The 19707-nt window shown below is 48.7% G+C and overlaps 2 protein-coding genes and 1 long non-coding RNA gene across 6 annotated transcripts in view; 1 reads left to right on the top strand and 2 right to left on the bottom strand.

Annotated features, from left to right (window-relative positions):
* The window catches only part of LOC310837206 (uncharacterized protein), a 314413-nt gene that overhangs the window by 131311 nt on the left and 163395 nt on the right, over nucleotides 1–19707 (bottom strand). The gene's annotated exons all lie outside the window — the stretch shown is intronic.
* On the bottom strand, nucleotides 1298–18637 carry LOC310837729 (tapasin-like). 3 transcript variants are annotated; one of them, XM_083724757.1, is made up of 8 exons: nucleotides 18475–18637; nucleotides 17700–17912; nucleotides 12723–13028; nucleotides 4250–4581; nucleotides 3455–3782; nucleotides 3010–3099; nucleotides 2151–2191; nucleotides 1298–1823 (listed from the first exon to the last, which is right to left on the bottom strand). In XM_083724757.1, exons 1-8 carry the CDS (start codon nucleotides 18542–18544, stop codon nucleotides 1821–1823), a joined length of 1383 nt encoding a protein of 460 aa, XP_083580883.1. In that variant the 5' UTR covers nucleotides 18545–18637; the 3' UTR covers nucleotides 1298–1820. The 3 variants fall into 3 exon arrangements, with proteins under 3 accessions (XP_083580883.1, XP_083580884.1, XP_083580885.1); XM_083724758.1 differs by having other exon boundaries at nucleotides 17700–17909; XM_083724759.1 differs by having other exon boundaries at nucleotides 17700–17913; nucleotides 18485–18637.
* On the top strand, nucleotides 13069–13730 carry LOC310838169. The gene is made up of 2 exons (XR_014560757.1): nucleotides 13069–13171; nucleotides 13329–13730. It is a non-coding gene; the product is annotated as an uncharacterized lncRNA (long non-coding RNA).

Raw genomic sequence — 19707 nt, 5'->3', positions numbered from 1 at the left:
GGGGCCAGAAGGCGAGTCTCCAGCCTGGCCTTTCCCCTATTTCTGCAGGTGGTGCCCTTCTCCTAGCGCTGACTCTTGGGGTTGACTGATAGGAATTTTGAGGTCTTCGATATATGGTAATGTTCATAACCGCACGTACTTAGATCAGCACAGGAAGACTGACCTGGAGCCATTTTGATTCCTAAACTGAGCAAATGTTTTCTCCGCAAGGTCAAAGTGGAAAAGCCTCCCCATTGTCTTTTCCTTCACAAATCCTGTCTTAAGGGAGTTTGAATAGGGTGTGAGCCTGTGACCTGGGCCAGGAACTAAGTATTTATCATTACAAAAGACTGGCCAGGCTACCCAGGAAATTCAATCAAGTAACCTGCCAGACAGAAGAAAAACAACATTCAAATTTCTGTTCTAAGAACGCCTTTTTTGTGAGGTATGTATGATGTTTCTGGGGGTGGTCTTGATCTACAGGGTGGCAATTTCAAAAGTCTTTATAAGGTCTTGCACACCATTTTTCTGGGTCCTTCCTCTCTCCTGCAAGTGAGGGGAACACCCTGTTGCAAGAGTTCAATAAAGGCCAAGCCTACAGGCTGCTGATTTGCTCCAAGTAATCCTGGTTGGTGTCTTTGTTTTTGTCCAAGGGAGCCCTCGGATTTGTCCGTTAACAAAGTGAAGCTGGGGAGGAGGCCCAGGAGGCTGTCCCAGGAGCTCCTCCTTCCACAACAACCCTGCCAGGCTGGCCTCTTGCATGTCGCCCCCTTTCCAGCAGGCGAAGCTGCAGGGACCACTCCCTTCCTGCCCCCCCCCCAAAATGGAGGCGGCTTTGGACCCTGGAGGAACCTGAGAGGAGCCTGGAGGGGGGCAGGGAGGGGCTCTTGCCCCTTCCCAGACTTTTCCTCCAACCATTTATTACTACTGTTTATCAAACCTGGCCACCCTCACCTCTCCTGCAGCCCTGGAAGGAAAAAAGACACACGGCATGCATTTCTTTTCAACACGGGTTTATTCTCTAGGTTGGCTCTGCCCCACGGGGCTTACAGTCTACAGCAGAATCTACACAGAATGGGGAGGGGGGGCGAGTTTTGGGCTCTGGGTGGAGGAAAGGGGGGCAGGTCCTAGTCCGTATCGAGAGAGAGGGCCGAGCTGCTCTGCCTGGCCATCTCTGCAGGGACGTTGCACCCAGGTCTCTAGAGGGGATAAACTTGGGTCTGGACTGTACCACTTCAGGTCCCCCGGAGGGGGAGGTAAAGGGACACCTGATGACCCACATTCTGTAAGTGGAGGATCCCTGATTTATTTATTTGGGGGGGGGGAGGGATATGCCAATCTTGCTCAAGTCAGTCTCCCCTACTCCAAAAAGGTTCTCTCCCACAATCCCAAAGACAACACAGGCCCCCGTCAAGAGTCTCCCAGAGCATGTGCAGAGTCTGCGGCCCAGGACCTTAGGGGTGCTTTTGATGCAATTCCTGCCTTGCGGGGGATTGGACTAGATGACCCTCAGGGACCCCTCCTAATTCTACACTTCTATCATTTCACAGCACACAAGTGAGGAGGGGCAGGGACTGCCAGAAAGGGGGGCTTTTGCTATTCACAGATCTGGCCCCCTCCTTAAAATCACAGCTGTGAATCTTCAGGATGCGAAGCCAAGCAGACCCCTGACCCCAAAAAGGAAGGGGAAGGGGGCTTCCAACAAGGGACCGGAGGGGCAAGACTGGGCAGCCAAAGAGGGGGGACCCAGGAGTCCAGGGGCCTACAATCCACTTCGCCCTTTCAACGGAATCCGGAGACAGGCAACAAACCAAGCCGGGAGCTGGGCTGCCCAAAGTCCGTTACTGCAGAAAGAAGAGAAATCCGTGAGATTTTGACCCAATTTGGAGAGGAAACATTAGCTGGCTGGGGGTTGCAATTGCAGGAATTGCTCCACAGCAACCCTGTGAAGCAGGCAGACTGGATCCTGCCCCCCCGCCCCCCTGCGAGCTTCATCATGGCCAGGGACTGGGGATTCGAACCCCGATCTCTCTGCCAGGGCCTAGTCTGGCCCTCTCACCACTGCACCGCACCGCCTCTCAGCGAGTGGCACAGAGATATATTTTTTTAAAGAATAGAAAAATGAGGAATCGAGAGAACTTGGCAGTCTTGGGAGCATCTTGGACACTGACCTCGGATTTGGGCTTCTCCGATTTGGGTTTTTCTTCAGAAGCTGAAAAGGAGGAAAATGAAGCAGGGAAAGGTTAATGACCAGAAAACCCAACGAAATGGACAGAAATACTTGAAAGCATGCAGAAAGCTAAAACGGAAATCAACATTTCTGAGCCGCTGGGCAGGGATGTTTTTAGCAGGCAGCCAAAGAGAATCTGGCAAAGGCGCCTGGTTGGTATCAGGAGGCAGGGAGTTCCAAAGGATCTTGGAGCCAGGAGGGACCCCGAGGGTCATCTAGTCCAACCCCCCGCAAGGCAGGAATCTTGAACCCACAACCCTGAAATCAAGAGTCTCAGGCTCTCCCAGCTGAGCTTCTTGTACTGGCAACTGTGGAAAAGGGGAGTCAATTGGCCAGCGCCAGTTCCGCCAATCAAAGTCGTCAGGTGGGGGGAGGGGAAGGTTTCTCAACTGCTTTTACTGTCAATATTTGCATGGTCTTAATAGATTCTGAATTGTCTCTGCCAGGGTAATAGGGTGGGATATAAATAAATATAATATTTCTGTTTTTCATTATAATAATTAGACTTGAGGTAGGCTGGGTTATTTGTTTTGGTTCTCATTTTTATTATGTACGTTGTGTTTTTGTCGTGCATTTTTATGCCGCAAACTGCCCGGAGATCCAGAAAAGGAGGGTGCTGTGAACATTTATAGAATCCTAGAATTGCAGAATCCGAAGGGACCAGAGGGTCATCTAGCCCAACCCCTGCAAGGCAGGAATCTCAACTGAGGTATCCCCCAGAAATATTGACCAAATGGTAAATAGGACCATATCGATAACAAAAATAAGAGTACAGAAGGGGAGGGTGGGAACAACCTTACCCCATCGGAAGAAGGACCGCAAGACCCCCAGGAGCACAATGGCGACAAGGAACAAGCCGATGGCGTCCTCCAGGGAGGGGCCCAGGGACCCTGGGTGGGGGAGAAGGGGCAGAGGCAGAAGGGGGCCGTCAGTGAGGGAGAAGGGGGGCGACGTCAGACCCCCACCCTGCCTTGGCCACCCACTGCAGGTCCCAAAGCTGCACCTTTGCCCCACCCCCATATCCTCCACCCCATGCCCAACTTGATCAGTGCCAATGCACCAAATCCTAGTTGGGAGGGCACCCCGGCGGTCATCTAGCCCAACCCCCTTCAAGGGAGGAATCCCAGCTAAATCACGCAGGACGGACGACCCCCCCAACCTCCGCCAGTCAGGAATCACACCCACAGCCGGTCTTCTGGGCCTTGCTACCCAGCCCCCAGGGGACCCCCAAGTGCAGACCCCCACCTGCCACATGGAGCACGACCGCCTTCTTGACCCCCGCCTCGCCCAGCCCGGCGTGGCCCACGTGGCAGACGTAGGAGACCCCGTGGTCCTCGGTCGGGACGGGCAGCAGGCGGGCGAAGCTGGTGAAGCTGAAGGTGCTGTCGGGAGCCTGGCGGTGCCCCGAGTCCCCGATGTCCAGGAAGGCGTCCTGGGGGGCGCCGGACCCCCTCCGCTTCCAGCTGACGGAGGCACCCAGAGGGAAGAAGCCGGAGACCTCGCAGGCCAGCTGGGGCCGGGCGCCGGGGGGCACCGAAAGCGTCGTGGGGCGCAGCGTCACCTGGGGGGGGCTCTGCAGGGCGAGAGGGGGAGGGGGAGTGAGCAGAGCGCCCCCTGCTGACAACCAGGAGCGCTGCAGAATTCAAATCCTGAGGAAGTCAGGGTCCCCGTTGGCTTGATCAAGCGGCCAGGCGCTTCTTAAGGAGCCTCCCAGTCCAGGGGTAGTCTCTCTGGATCGCTTGGTTATTAGAAGCCTAGAATTGCAGAAGTGGAAAGGACCTGCAAGGGACATCTAGACCAACCCCTGCCAGACAGGGATCTCAGGGCAATTTGGCCACTGCGAGGTTTAAGTACTCCCCTATGTTCTTTTGGAGCCTCCAGGCCCAGGAGCAGTCTATCTGGATCCCTGGGTCCTGGCCGGGATTTGGAGAATACAAGATGCTGGCTCCATGGGGGTCCCTTTGGGCAGTGGACCCCCCTTTCCCCTTCCTTCTCTCTGCCCTCCCTGCGTGGGAGACCCCCCACTGGCCGCTCACTCACCCACCACCTTGAACTCGAGCGCCTGCTGGGCGTGCAGGTGGGGCAGGTAGACGGTGCAGATGTAGGTGCCCTCGTGGCGGACGGCCACGCTCTGCAGGCGCAGGGAGGCGCCGCCGCCCTCGGCATCCAGCAGCAGCTCAGCCCCCTCCTCGGCCACCGACACCCCCCGCGAGGCTCCGTCGAAGGCCAGACCACCTTCCCGGCCCCCCGGAACTGATGGCGCCACTCCACCGAGAAGGCCGAGGCCGGCACCGAGAAGCCGCAGTGCAGGACCGCCGGGCACCCGAGGCGGGACTCCAGGCGCGGCGTCCGCGTGAAGACTGACAGCACCGCTGCGCAAGGAGGGAGGAGGGCGAGGTGAGCGGGAGAGATCCCCAGCGGTCATCTAGACCAACCCCTGGTGCAAGGGAGGAATCCCAGAAGGGAACAACCCAAACCCAGCCTGCAAAAACAACAAACCCAGGGCCGTGTTTAGCATGTTGCAGGAAAAATCCGAGGGCTCCCTTGGACAAAACAAAGACACCAACCAGGATAACTTGGAGCAAAACAGCAGCCTGTAGGCTTGGCCTTTATTGAACTGTTGCAACAGGGTATTCCCCTCACGTGCAGGAGAGAGGAAAGACCCAGAACAATAGTGTGCAAGGTCTTATAAAAACTTTTGAAATTCCCCTCCTCTAGGTCTAGCCCAACCCCAGAAAGGAGGAGTTGAGGGAGGCATACATTACAGAAAGGAGGTGCTGAGGGAGGAGTTGTGATGGTAACTTGAGTGTCTGGTCACCTGGCTGTTTCCTCCTTTCCCCCTCCCCCTGAGTCACTTCCAGGAACTTCCAGGAGACAAAAGGGGTTTTGCAGTTTCCTGCCCCCTGAGGGAAGATCTGATCATTGTCCTTTGTTCCAGTCCCTGATGAATCCACTCCCATATGCAAGTTCTTTGTGATCTTGTCTTCTGTCTGGGATCATCAGGGTTGGCATGGGCAGGGCTCCTGTGTTATGTGCTGAGACAATGAAGGGATTATGGCTGACCAGGACTAAGCTGACCAGGACTAAGTCACCCCCCTTTGTTAGTTCTTGTCATATGGAGTAAAATAAAAATGGAACAGTGCAAATCCAATGTATGGTTGATTTTTCTATGAATTTATAACAGAAATGTGGCGTGTGTGTGTGTGTGTGTGTGTGAAGTTTATACAAACAGAATGATTGGGGTGGGGGGGTTCCTGCTACAGTTCCCCCCTTCGGAGATAAGATTGCAAAGGTGGTTACTTTGCAATCCTTTTCTCCGCACAATTTAAAGTGGTAAATATTAACCTGCTTTTCTCCGTCCAGATGCGTGTGTCTATGTGAAGTTGAAAGGGACTTGGATGTCATGCTTCTTAAGGATATTTGTATAGAAATATAATAGTGTAACAGTGCACATAGTTAGACATAGGATATCACGTAAAATTAATATTTTGTTGCTCAGTTACTTGTGGTATTTTAGCAGCTTGGAATAAATATTTTCTCAATAGTGGCGTATGCTTTACATTTAGCAGGAAGGTCCACTAATGACTGAAAAATGCAGTTTGCTTTGCCCCCCCACCATTTTTGTGTTCTCAGGTGTCAAGGTAGCTCTTCTGTGGTCTCACACCGGCCTGGTGCAACAGTAGTGGCAATCCCTGGTGAATCCACTTAGGGCTTTCATATTAACCATGTTGCCTGGCACTCACCACAGCTGCCACTGGTTTGGACACGTCCTGAGGGAAATGTCCTTACCTTGGCTTCCTATGGGGTTTTATTATTCGTCATGGGAAGTTGCTCACTTGCACTTAAAGGACCAAAAAGCTAATTGCAGCCTGGATACACTTGCCCAATTCAAACTGAGTCCAATTTGAATTTATCTTGCCCCATGGTTCTCAACTTTTGAAACCAATCTGTTAAAGAAAACCATTTTTAAAAGGGCACTTGTCCAAATAAGTCAATTTAACCCTATAAGGGATCATTCCTGCTAAACCAAAGCATATCCACCTTCATGTATTTTAGAAACTTCTCCTTGGTAAAGTGAGTTTTAGCACATTTTTAAAATGGGTAGGGAAGTTGGCAGCATGCCAGGTGAAACAACTAAATGTGGTTATAAATTTATCTAATTCTAAACAATAGCCTGATCTGTTAAAAAGCATAAAATGTATAAGAATCCTCCACTGGGGTGTAAGGAATAAGACATTAGACATAAAAACAATTACACACAAAAAATAGCCCCCCTTTTGTGGAAATAACACACTGTCAAGACACATTTCAACATTCCTACGTAATAACACATAATACAAAACAAACTAATTAAATATCAGTTGCATATCTTGAGAGAATTGGGATATATTTTTTTTTTACGCATGTATCTTGAGGTTCAAAAGTCAGAAAATGTCCTTGTAATTCAACTCCACCCCCCTTTGTCAGCCCCACTTCCCCGGCAGTCTATATCCTTTGAAAGAGATAGTTGTGGCCACATTGAAAACTTTGATGTCTTCTGTTGTGGTGGCGAAGGTTTTCATTGGATCTGCAGTAACACACTTGTAGAAGTGATATCCTGTAAGGGCAGGGTGGACTTAAAAGACACAGTTAAAATAATAAAACACACATACAATGACCTATGAGGAACCAAAAATAAATAAATGTTAAGACACACAATTTTTAAGAAACCTGAAGTAACCTGTTTTGGCATTCTAATGTCCCAAATGAAAATAAAAGAGTGTTTCTTGATGTGACAACATTAGTCAGAATGTTAGTAGCAAAATACTGGGAAATGACTTAATACCAAGAAAATGAATGGCAATTTAAAGTTGTGCAAGTACCTTGAACTAGCCAAAATGACAGAATTAATAAGAAATGATCAGGCAAAGGGTAAACAAATACCATTCCACAAACAATGTTTGGTTGTGCTTCGCTTAATTTCATAGATATCATGGAAAAACTGATTAAATAAATGAAAAGAGATTATTTGCCAAAGCCACAAAGAGATGGAAGTAACTAATACAGCAGGGATTCAGACTTGTTGACTTGTTTCACAGAACAGGAAAGAAAGTTGCTGTGGGAGAAAAGAAGGGACAAACACTTTGTTATCGGGGTTCACATATCCTGTTAAAAGGGAAAAATTATTTCATGTGAGAAGCCTGCGAGGAAATGCTGTTCCTAAAATGCACACAAAGTCTGTGATTTAAATCCCCTGGGGGGGGGGGAGTGCTTTGAAATTTACCTGTGAAAGGAATTTGGCATGTTAATGGTGTTAAGATTTGAGACTTGGCACACCTTTTGTCTTGCGAAGCCCCTGGAGCAAAGGACACATTAAGGGTGATTTCCCTCAGTGGCTCCAAGTTTTACATAAGGAAATTAGGATAAATTTCCCCCTTCAGCCCAAGTTCCTCTCACTCCCTACAGTTCCCCCTCCTTCCTCTATCTCTCTCCCCCCTTTGTTGCTGATCTAGCCTCTGTGCATGTGTAGAGTTCATATCTCAGCAAACCTTTTATATTATTGAGAATGTTGAAACCTTTGGCTAAATTTCCATTTGAATAAAGGAAATGAAGGGTAAGGAGTAGATTTAAAAAAAATAGGGTTAGATTTTTTAAAACAAAAAAGAGAAACTGAGCAATTAAAGTATTCAATAAAGTTAGCAATTGTAGCCCAAGCAAAAAGGACTGCTTCCTTTATGTACAGGAAAGGGCTATCATTTTGTGTGATTTCCCTCTGGTCATTCGTGGAACAATGCCATGCCCTTATATATGGAAAAAGTGGCCAGAGAGTCAGAATTTATAGGATTTTTTTAACATTCTCAGTCATTTCAGCCTTACCATTTGCAGACAAATTTTTCTGCCCTTTATTTACAGGATAAATGGTCAAGACTTATATGTATTTTATGTGCATAAACTTTGAATTGACTTTGAAGTTTGATTTATTATTATTTTTTTTAATAGTAGAGAAAATGATAAACACTGTAATCACTCAAATGCTTGAAATTACCAGTTTTGCTTCAAAACATCACGGATTTTACCTCTCACCTTTTTTTAAAGTAAAACAAAGAGCAAAGTTGGGCTGAATTTCAACTCATCACATGCTTGTAGACACATGGCCCTCCACACAGCCACAAATTGGGAAAGCTAAAAGGGACCCTTGGGTCATCTAGTCCAACCCTAGATACAGTGTTCATCTATGCTCCTATCATGTACTAAGGAAGAGAAAAAGAAAAGTAGCCAACTTTACACAGAACCGTTTTAGCAGATTTTGAGATAGTTTGAGTTTGCTTTCTTCAAGTTCCTAGAGAAATTATCTTTAAAGGAAGATTGAAGTGAACATTTTTCCTAAGAGGGAGAGGATCTCTTATAAAACATAGTTAAAACAGCCATAGATTTGATTTAGAAAGAATGCAAAAGTGAGTTTTTCCTGAATTTGCAGAGGAATAGTAAGCCTAATCTATGCCCCCCCTTCCAGTTTCCTTTAAAGGAAGCTTACTTGGGAGTAAATTTACCTGGCACAGAAGTAAGAAGGAGAAGGGGGAAAAAAAAAACCCCTGAAAGAGACAGAACGAAACAAAGGGGCTTTTTTTAAGAAAAGAGGCCAGGAAGACTGATATCAGGACTGGACTCAGATAGACAATTTTTGCTGGCTATGGAAGTCTCTACATTTAATACCAATTTTTAATACCATTTTTTTTTTTTTTTAGAAAGACACATTTTTATAGGCAGATGCTTAATGAAATACATATACTGCATTTTAGCTTGAGAGAGCAGTTGGCTCTACTAGGCTTTTGCAGCAGAAACATTAGTTTCTTCACAGCACATTTCAAAATACTGAAAAAAATACTGGAACACGGATATAAACTCATAAACTCAAACGTTGCGACATAACATTATCTACTATCAACCTAAAATCATACTCCTCACTCAAGCTACTTGGAGGAAGACTCCTTGGAGCCTCTCTCAAATAAACATTTGCACACTTCATTCTCAATTTTTTTTTGGTCTTGTTTAAGATTGATAAGGCCCAACATGGCTTCCTTAGATTTAAATTTTTTGAAGCAAGCTTGCAATTTAAAAACTATGTGCATTTAAGAACAGTCTGTGGATGCCGGAGCCAATGTAAACACAAACACTTTTAATATTCCAAATCTTTGAGTACATCTCTTATCCTTTTTTTTTTTCCAAGAGAAAACTAAGATCCCTAATGTGTGGGCTCTCAGGCTGGGCTGTTATTATATCTACTGCCTTCTGAGCACCATTAAATTTACGGTTTCATGTTCTAGCTTTAGGTTATAGTTTAACACCACAAATTTTATGTGTTCAGCTCTCCCTAAGGGTTCAAACCCTGATTTTGTTGAAGGATCCCTGGGGTGGCCACTGTGCCCTGGGTTCCAGGTGGTGGGCCTAATCCACCCACTAAAAGTTACAATGGTCTCGTACTTTGTACTTGGAAAGACCATTTTGCCCCTTTATTTTATTTATTTATTTTCAATTGGAGATGACAAGCTGGAGGGGCATATTAGAATCCTCTCTGGGGCAAAAAGGCTTCATGGAAGCCTTGTTGCCAGGAGGAGTCCAGCTAGGGTGTTTAGTGAGCTCCCATTCTCTCATATGTTATTATTAGGTTTTTTTCTTTTCTTTTCATTAACGAAGTACGCTAAAGACAGAAAGAGTGGACGCACACACACAAGGGAGGAGGGGCAAAGGGAAAGAAAGGGGGGACAGAAAAGGATCCTTTCAGTACTCAAAGTACCCTTGACTAACACAATTCCTACTTATCTATAAACCACGAATTAATTTCTGGAAATCTCAAACCTGAACCTGAAACAAAACCACGGGTCTCTGCCCGGAACCTCAAACCACGGGTCTCTCTCTCTACCCGGAATTCCTTTACCTCAGCGCTGCTTCCTACGAGTGAGCTCAAACGTCTGCCACGGGACACCTTGGCCCGAGAAAGTTTCAACCACGGGACACCTTGGCCCGTCTGCCACGGGACACCTTGGCCCGAGAAGGTTCCTGCATATATATAATCCTAGTGTGGGGCCCCAATTCCCCCCTCTACCCTCCACGACAGCCTCCTGCCTAGCCTTTGGGACTAAGTTCGGAACCCCTACTGGACGCTTGCGCAGTGCAATGCCAGATTAAGGCCCGAGAAAATGAAGGTTTGGAAAGGAAACAAACAACCTTGCGTTCTGACGTACCCGGGTCATCCCTAACAAAGGTCGCCAGGCAGCAGGGGCAGCTTTGTTTGCATAATAGACAAGAAGAGAGAGAGAGAGAGAGAGAGAGAGAGAGAGAAAGCTTGGATGGACCCCTCCAGACGACTCCGAAAGAGGGACGTCAGAGAAAACAGTAAAGAGCCACGCTTTCCCGGACTCAATGCCAAGACGGAAAACGGGGGAGGAAAGGGATAGAGAGATTAAGGCGTCCCTGGACGATCCCGAGAGGTAACGCCGGAAAACAGTAAAAGTACCACAATTTCCCCGGACACATTCCATGTAAGAAATTGGGGGGAGAGAAAGGGAAAGGTTTTGATGTTCCTAGACGACTCCGAAAGGCAACATCATACAGTAAAGTTCCGCGACCTCCCTGGCCACCCTCCGAAAGGGGAGAATCGGGGGAGAAAAGGGGAGAGTTTAAGATGTTCCTGGACGACCCCGGGAGGGAACGTCAGAAATGAAAGAAGGAAAGTCTGGCTGTCATGGGGACACTGCTTCTCCACCCCCCTCCCAATGTATTTACTTCAAACCATACTCACATTCGAAGATGTCCCCCGCGGATCCCGGGATCCTTTCTTTTTAGCCGGCTTGACCTCGCCTTTGCTCCCCCTGGTTAGGCTTTTGCTGACGATTGATTACCGCCCGCAAAGAGGAGGCAGGGAGAGGAAGAAGGATCCCTGGGCTAAGGCTGCCCAGTGGCGCCCGATCCTGTCTATCTCCCCTCTCACCTTTGCAGGAGAACCAAGTGTCCCTGAGAATGGTCGCCAACTGTTGCAGGAAAAATCCGAGGGCTCCCTTGGACAAAACAAAGACACCAACCAGGATAACTTGGAGCAAAACAGCAGCCTGTAGGCTTGCCCTTTATTGAACTGTTGCAACAGGGTATTCCCCTCACGTGCAGGAGAGAGGAAAGACCCAGAACAATAGTGTGCAAGGTCTTATAAAAACTTTTGAAATTCCCCTCCTCTAGGTCTAGCCCAACCCCAGAAAGGAGGGGTTGAGGGAGGCATACATTACAGAAAGGAGGTGCTGAGGGAGGCATACATTACAGAAAGGAGGGGCTGAGGGAGGAGTTGTGATGGTAACTTGAGTGTCTGGTCACCTGGCTGTTTCCTCCTTTCCCCCTCCCCCTGAGTCACTTCCAGGAACTTCCAGGAGACAAAAGGGGTTTTGCAGTTTCCTGCCCCCTGAGGGAAGATCTGATCATTGTCCTTTGTTCCAGTCCCTGATGAATCCACTCCCATATGCAAGTTCTTTGTGATCTTGATTGTCTTCTGTCTGGGATCATCAGGGTTGGCATGGGCAGGGCTCCTGTGTTATGTGCTGAGACAATGAAGGGATTATGGCTGACCAGGACTAAGCTGACCAGGACTAAGTCACCCCCCTTTGTTAGTTCTTGTCATATGGAGTAAAATAAAAATGGAACAGTGCAAATCCAATGTATGGTTGATTTTTCTATGAATTTATAACAGAAATGTGGCGTGTGTGTGTGTGTGTGTGTGAAGTTTATACAAACAGAATGATTGGGGTGGGGGGGTTCCTGCTACAAGCAGATGTGGCGCCAGGCTGCAAATGTCCGCACAGCACCCCCAAATTACCACTGATAATGTTGGGGTGGCTGTAGCTGCGCACTGCCAGCCATTGTGGGGGGGGCGCAACTCTCCCCCATGCCAATGCAGGAGAGCGATCCCCCGAGAGGCCAGCGCCCTGGCGCGACGCATCACTAAGCCCTATGGGAAAGACGGCTCCGAACAAACCCACAATCTATTCGATTTATTCATTTAATTTAGTGGTTCTCAAATTTGGGGGAGACCCCCATAAACTCTCTCCCCTCCAGCCAATGCCCTAAAAAAGGAATGGTTTGGAACAACTGTTTGCACGACCCAGTAAGATGAAAGCAAGATTTGAAAGAGCAACAATTAGTTGCCAAATGACTCAAAATCCACTTCAAACTACTCCAAGTAGTTCAACCCAGCAGATGCATTTGATCCAGGGATTTCCGCTTCCCAACTGGCCCACGGTGCCCCCCACGAGGGTGTAACCAATGACTTTGGACGCTCCTAATTTAAATAACTGCATCTCTGCCCCACCTTCTCCTCCCAGGGGCTCAAGGCGGGCTCCCTCCCCTTCCTCTGCCATTCCCCCACACTGACCCTGCCAGGTAGGCCTGCCTGAGAAGCACCGACTGGCCCTCGGTCCCTCTCTCCCAGGCTGCCGGCGCAGGGCTCTAACCGCTAGGCCGCGCTGCTCCCCTTCCGCTCGCCAGGTGGTACCTGCGGTGGTGGTGACGCTGCTGACCCCATCCTGCTGCTTCCAAGGCGGGGCCTCCTCGGTGTGCAGGACGCTGCTGACCCCGAACCCGGCGTCGGGGGCCTGGATGCTGGCGATGAGCCACTTGCCTCTCTCCAGGGCGCGGGGGCAGCCCCCTCCGCCCGCCAGCCCCTCCGCCCAGGCGACGTGGGACTCTTGCGGCGCGTAAGCGTTGATCTCGCAGGAGGATTCTGCCTCGCTGGCATCCGGACTCAGCCAGGGCGGGGGGGTGGCCGAGGCCTGACGGCCCCACAGGGCCCCAGAAGGGTCTGCCGGGGGGGACAAAGCGGGGGAGGTGAACCAGTGTCTGGGGGGGATGACAAGCCTTGTCTCTCCACTGCCGGACCCCCCCCAACGTACATTGCAGGGGGTTGGAGTGGATGACCTTTGGGGTTCCCAACTCCACCGTTCTGTGTCAGCCAGTTCAGTTCAACTTGCAGAATCACAGAATTGGAAGGGGCCCCCGGGGGTCATCTAGTCCAACCCCCTGCGATGCAGGAATCTCAGCGAGAAGAAGATGCCCTCTAAGGAGGATCTGTTTTGTCTATTTAATGGGATTTAAATGCCAGTTAATAAACTAAAAGAATCAAGCAGTTTTGTACCTCTGAAAAGTGGAAATGTTGAGGTTGGAAAACAATATATCCATAATAAGCATAAATAAATTAAATTAATCCACAACAATAGGACTCCTGAGTTCTTGAGATGATTTCGTTTGTCCATTTACTGTATTTATTTTTCCCAATTGGAACTATAAAATGGTGATTTTCTTGAGTTAAAATGAGAGTAACCCTGAACATTTTTTAGAAAAAAGCACTGTACCCATATACCAGACAAGCATGTATGGAACTGTAGTTGTTTGCATCTATAGTGATATATTGTAATATACCTTCCCCCCTTTTTATTTCTTTGTTCTCTATTTTATTTCCCTTTTTATTATTCAAGTATTCTCAGTTTAAATTGTGTGGTTGAACCCGGAGCCAGGCCTCTTGGCCCTCATCATAACTTCGCTTTATTCCTATCCCTGGGTCTCTCCTCCGAGTCAAAGTCCGCTGGGGGCTCCCCTGGGCCTCTGGGGGCTCTGGCACCCGGCACAGTTATTTCAAATGATTTTAAGCCCTAAGAGTTTAAAATGGATAACATGGATAATAGATATAGAAATAAGGAAGCTGCCAAAGGCCAACCATGTTTGGGCCTGTGATGGACAGCAGAGCCAGGCCAGTCAGCGGATTTAGTCCTTCTGAAATCGCCCCCTGGGGGGGCTAGAGCCTCGCTCTGATTAGGCCTTCGCAGATGACATCGTACTAACATTAGAAGACCCAAAAAATAGTGTAAAAGAAGCTTTATTAAAGATTGAAGAATTTGGAGTTGTGGCAGGACTTAAGATAAATAAAAATAAAACCAAAATGTTGGTTAAAAATTTAACAAAGGAAGAAATAACAGACTTAGAGAGAAGGACGGAAATTGCAGTAGCCAAGAAAGTGAAGTATCTTGGGATATGGGTCACAGCTAAGAACATAAATTTATATAAGGATAACTATGATGTCACCTGGAGGAGTATAAAGAAAGACATGGAAATATGGGGGAGGATGAAACTCTCTTTTCTGGGGAGGATAGCGGTTGTCAAAATGAATATTTTGCCTAGAATGCTATTTCTATTCCAGACCATCCCCATACTTAAAGACCTGAAACAATGTAAAGAGTGGCAGAGAGCTTTGGCAAAGTATATCTGGCAGGGGAAAAGGCCACGGATAAAAATGAAAATTTTGATAGATAAAAAAGAAAGAGGGGGTTTTTCTCTCCCGGACCTAAGCTTATATTATGAAGCGGCCTGTATACTTTGGTTAAAAGATTGGATTAAACTGGAGAATAGAGAGCTGCTGGATTTTGAAGGTTTTAATAATTGGTACGGATGGCATTCGTACCTTTGGTATGGGAAAGTGAAGGCTCACAAGAGCTTTCTAAATCATATCTTCAGGGGACCTTTATACCAAACATGGGAAAGGAATAAAAATCTCCTTGAAAGAAAGACCCCATGGTGGATCTCACCGATTGAGGTATTAACGGTGAAGAAAATAAATATGGAGGGGAAAAACGCCACCTACGAAGAAATGTTAAGAAAAACAGATCATGGGCCAAGACTTAGACCTTATGAAGAGATAAAAAATCTATTCACTGGGTGGTTGCAATACCATCAGGTGAATGATTTGTTAAAAGAGGACAAGAAAATGTTGGGTTTTGATGACAAAAAATCAAAATTTAATGTAGAAGTAATAGAAGGTAAAAACAAAACCCTATCTAGAACCTATGATATACTATTAGAGTGGTACACAAAGGACGAGGAGGTCAAGGAGGCAATGATCAAATGGGCAATTGATTTTGGTTATAACATCGACTTTGAAAGGTGGTTGGAAGTGTGGAACCGAAACATAAAGTTTACAGCATGTATGTCCCTGAGAGAAAATATTTGGAAGATGCTATACAGGTGGTATCACACCCCTGTGAAGTTGGCCAAAATGTATAGATTAAAGGATAAGAATTGCTGGAAATGTGGGGAGGTGGAGGGTGACCTATATCATCTATGGTGGACATGTAAAAAGGTGAAAGGCTTTTGGGAATTGATTTACAATGAGCTTAAAAAAATATTTAAATACACCTTCCCCAAAAGACCCGAAGCCTTTTTGCTGGGAATGTTGGATAAAGATATTAAAAAAGAAGATAGAACGATATTCCTTTATGCCACCACAGCAGCGAGAATTTTGTTGGCACAATATTGGAAAGTGGAAACTATCCCCAATATAAATGATTGGCAAATTAAAATGATAAAATATGCTGAGCTTGATAAAATAACAGGTAAAATAAGAGACCATGATGAACAGAAATCTCTGAAAAATTGGAGTAAATACTGGAACTACATTGGAATAAATGTTTAACGTGACTGGCGGGGTTAGAACATCACTACCAGCGTGTGAATTTAGGTTTACAGATCAAAAATCAAATACGTGAATGGAAGTAAATATTCGATACTTACCAAAAGGATGGAAGGAAGTCCAGGAGGTGGTGGTTTGTTTGTTTGTTTTTCTTTCCCCCCCCCTTTTTCCTCCTTTTTTCCTCCTTTTTTGTGAAGTAGCCGGATTAATCTCTCTTTGTATAGTTAGAGAGAGGAAAAAGTTTGGCTTGTATATTTTTACTTTTTTCTTGTTGTAATTTTTTCTTTTGTATTTGTTTGTATGCTTGTTATGTATATAATGTTAATAAAAATGTATTTGGCAAAAAAAAGAGAGCCTCGCTCTGATTGGCTCCTAAGACAGTGGGGGCGGAGCCAGCCCTTTTGGTGGGAAAATGCAAGGAGGCTTTTCTGAGGGATGGTCTGAGGGGGGAGCTTGGAGGGGAAGGTGGGGAGGAGAGGAAGAGGAGGAGGGAAGAGAGACCCCCGGGAAGGAGGGCTGAGGGGGCCCCCTGGGTGTGGGGGCGGACTGAGGGGGGGAGCGGAGGGAGACCCCCAAGAAGGAGGGATGAGGGGACCCCCTGGGTGTGGGGGGCGGACTGAGAGGGGGAGGGAAGGGAGACCCCCAAGAAGGAGGGCTGAGGGGACCCCCTGGGTGTGGGGGGCGGACTGAGGGGGGGAGGGGAGGGAGACCCCCAAGAAGGAGGGCTGAGGGGACCCCCTGGGTGTGGGGGGCAGACTGAGAGGGGGGAGCGGAGGGAGACCCCTAAGAAGGAGGGCTGAGGGGGCCCCCTGGGTGTGGGGGCGGACTGAGAGGGGGGAGCGGAGGGAAAGGGCCCCTCGCTCAGGAACCCCCCAAGTCCAGCATTTGACCACCATGTCTAGAAAGCGGAACATCGGCCTGAGAAGAGAAGCTGCGCCTGGACTTCTGCCTTTAATGCCCTGACAGCCTCCAAGTTGAGGCAAGAAGTTGACTTCTGCCTGGAAGAACCCGTCTCCGGACCCCAGCTTTTTCTCGGTAAATAGAACTTTTCTTCTTTGTTCCGCTTCTGCCCTGGACTCTAAATCCCCAAGTTGTCCTCACACAAGAGAGGCTGTGGTCAATGGCAGAAATTGGCGTAATGTGAGGTGGATCCGCTATATTTAATTGGGGGCCGTTAGCAGGGACATAATGCCTCTTTATTCATTGGAGGCTTGAGGGGGGAATCCGCTACAGGGCCGTTATAAAATGATCCTAAAGAGTTGTAGAGTTGGGATGCATTTCTACCAAATATAGTGGCTTAAGAATCAACATCTATGTTTTGGGATAATAATATCACCTAGACATTAGATAAGTATATAGGGAATTGGAATTCTTAACTCTTTTAATGGTATAGTGTATTATTATAATTATTATTACACTGGGACCTTGGGTTACATACGCTTCAGGTTACAGACTCTGCTAACCCAGAAATAGTGCTTCAGGTTATGAACTTTGCTTCAGGATGAGAACAGAAATCGTGCTCTGGTGGCGCAGCAACAGCAGGAGGCCCCATTAGCTAAAGTGGTGCTTCAGGTTAAGAACGGACCTCCGGAACGAATTACGTACTTAACCCGAGGTATCACTGTATTATTACTTAGTGTTGTTCAATCACACTGATGTTTTAAAAAGAAAAAATGTTTAAAAATAAAAAAGTAAACACCTGTAGGTTGGACCCTGAGGGACATCTAGTCTCACCCCCCTGACATTTGGCCTTCCAGCCTCTGTTTGGAAAACCTCCGAGGAAAGCAACTCTGTCCCTGGAGGTTTAAGAACGGAGATTGGGGAAGGAGTGTTTGCTGACACTGAAGATCCAGAGAATCATTTAAGTTTCCCAGCCTCAGTTGTGGCGCCTGTGAAATGGGTCTCTCAGTGAGGCTGAATTCAGAGCCGGTGCTTCAAGTCCCTCCAGGTGAATGAGAAGCAGGGATGGGACCCAGGGGACAGGTGGGGGGTGTCCTATGGGGGTCTCCATACCCAGGACCTGGAAGGCCAGGCCGGCCTCCACCTCCGGGGGCAACTCGGACTCCAGGGCAGCTTCTTCCAGGCGTCTCCCGGGTGGGGGCAGGAACAAGATGGCGGGGCGCTGCTTGGGGGCGCTGGACATGCCTGAGCCTCCGCCCCCAGCCTCCTCCAGGAACCAGCAGCCCCGCTTGGCCAGCGGAGGCGAGGATCTGCCGAAGGACGCTCCTGCCAGGAGAGGAGGAAGAAGAATAAGGAGAGGGTGGACTAGATGCCCCTGGGGACCCCAAAGCAGCCGCAGCAGCAGCATCATCTGGGTCCCCCCTAGCCCACAAGCCCAGTCTGGGTAGACTGCCTCTGGGCCTGGAGGCTCCACCGGGAGAGCCCTGCTGGATCCGGACCAGAGCAAGGTAGACTGGCTCTGTCCAAGGAGGCTCCAATGGGACGTGGCGGGGAAGAAAGCAGAGCCCAAGGGGGGCCGGAGTGCAGAAGCAGCGGGGCAGCAAGGGGCCAGGAAACGGAAAGCGAAAGCGGAGGGACTATCCCAGGCCAAACCCTCCCCCCCCGCCCCGCTTTGCGACAGGCAGAAATCCCACCGGAGAAGTTTCCCCCGCCAGCCCCTTCCTGCACCCGCTGAGTTTCTGCCTTGCGGGGGGAGCAAATCCGACCACGGGGGCGAGGGACGCCTCCTCCTCCGCCCCCTCCCGGAGGGAACCCAGGCGTCCGGCCCAGAGCTCTCCTCCTCCCGCGCCCTGCGAGGGTGGGACCCAGGCGTCCAGCCTTGACCTACCCAGCAGCAGCAGCAGCAGCAGCAGCAGCGGGAGCCCCTTTGCGCGGAGCGGAGCGGGTTGGGCAGCCATGAGGCTCCGCAGGGAGAGCGCAAGGAGAGGCGGCGAGCGGCGATGGCGGAGACTCCGTCCGCGCTTCCCCTTTCGATTTCGGAGCCCCGGAAGGAGGGCGAGGCAGAAGGGAGGGGGAAGCTCAACATCAAAAAAACGAAGTTACAGATAGGTAGCCGTGTTGGTCTGCCATAGTCAAAACAAAAAAAATTCCTTCCAGTAGCACCTTAAAGACCAACTAACTCAGTTCTTGATATGAGCTTTCGTGTGCAGGCACACTTCTTCAGATACACACTGTCTTTAAGGTGCTACTGGAAGGATTTTGTTTTGTTTTAAAAAAACGAAGATCATGGCCACTGGTCTCATCACCTCCTGGTAAATAGAAGGGGAAGAAATGGAGGCAGTGAGAGATTTTATTTTTTTGGGCTCCATGATCACTGCAGATGGTGGCAGCAGTCACGAAATTAAAAGACGCCTGCTCCTTGGGGAAAAGGCGATGGCAAACCTAGACAGCATCTTAAAAAGCAGAGACATCACCTTGCCAACAAAGGTCCGTATAGACCAACTAAGTTAGTTCTTGGTATGAGCTTTCGTGTGCATGCACACTTCTTCAGATACACTGAAACAGAAGTTTCCAGACCCTTCTATATAGTGAGAAGGTGGGGAGGGGTATTACTCAGAAGGGTGGTGGGTATGGGTGATTGGCAGATGGCTGTGATGAGCCTGTTGATGACTCTTAACGACTGCAATAGGTCTTACAGGAGGAAGCAAGGGGTGAGAAGGTGAAAAATGGCTTTGTCATGTATAATGAGATAAGAATCCAAGGTCTTTGTTCATACCAGGTCCCTCCATGGTTTTAAGTTTGGTAATAAGTTGCAATTCAGCAGCTTCTCTTTCCAGTCTATTTCTGAAATTCCTGAGGACTTCCGGGTTGGCGCCATCGCCGAATGGCGGACTCCCTCCGTGCTCCGGAGGGAGCCTGCTCGGCAGGGGCTGGGTCCTACCGCGCCGGCCACGCGGGGACCCTCAAAAACCATGGGCACGGAGCCCATGGACATGGTGACTCAGCTGGCACCCTTGCGCCCCCCCGACCTGCAAAAGAGCCTTTTTAAAGGCTGCGGAGCGGGTGCCTGGGGTGGTGGTGGTGCTTTGAGTCCTCCGCTTCCCCTGCCGAGCAAAGCCGC

The sequence above is a fragment of the Podarcis gaigeae genome (assembly GCF_964106915.1).
Source record: "Podarcis gaigeae genome assembly, chromosome: 2".
NCBI classification, from domain to species: Eukaryota; Metazoa; Chordata; class Lepidosauria; order Squamata; family Lacertidae; genus Podarcis; species Podarcis gaigeae.
This window is presented reverse-complemented; position numbering and strand designations above follow the sequence as displayed.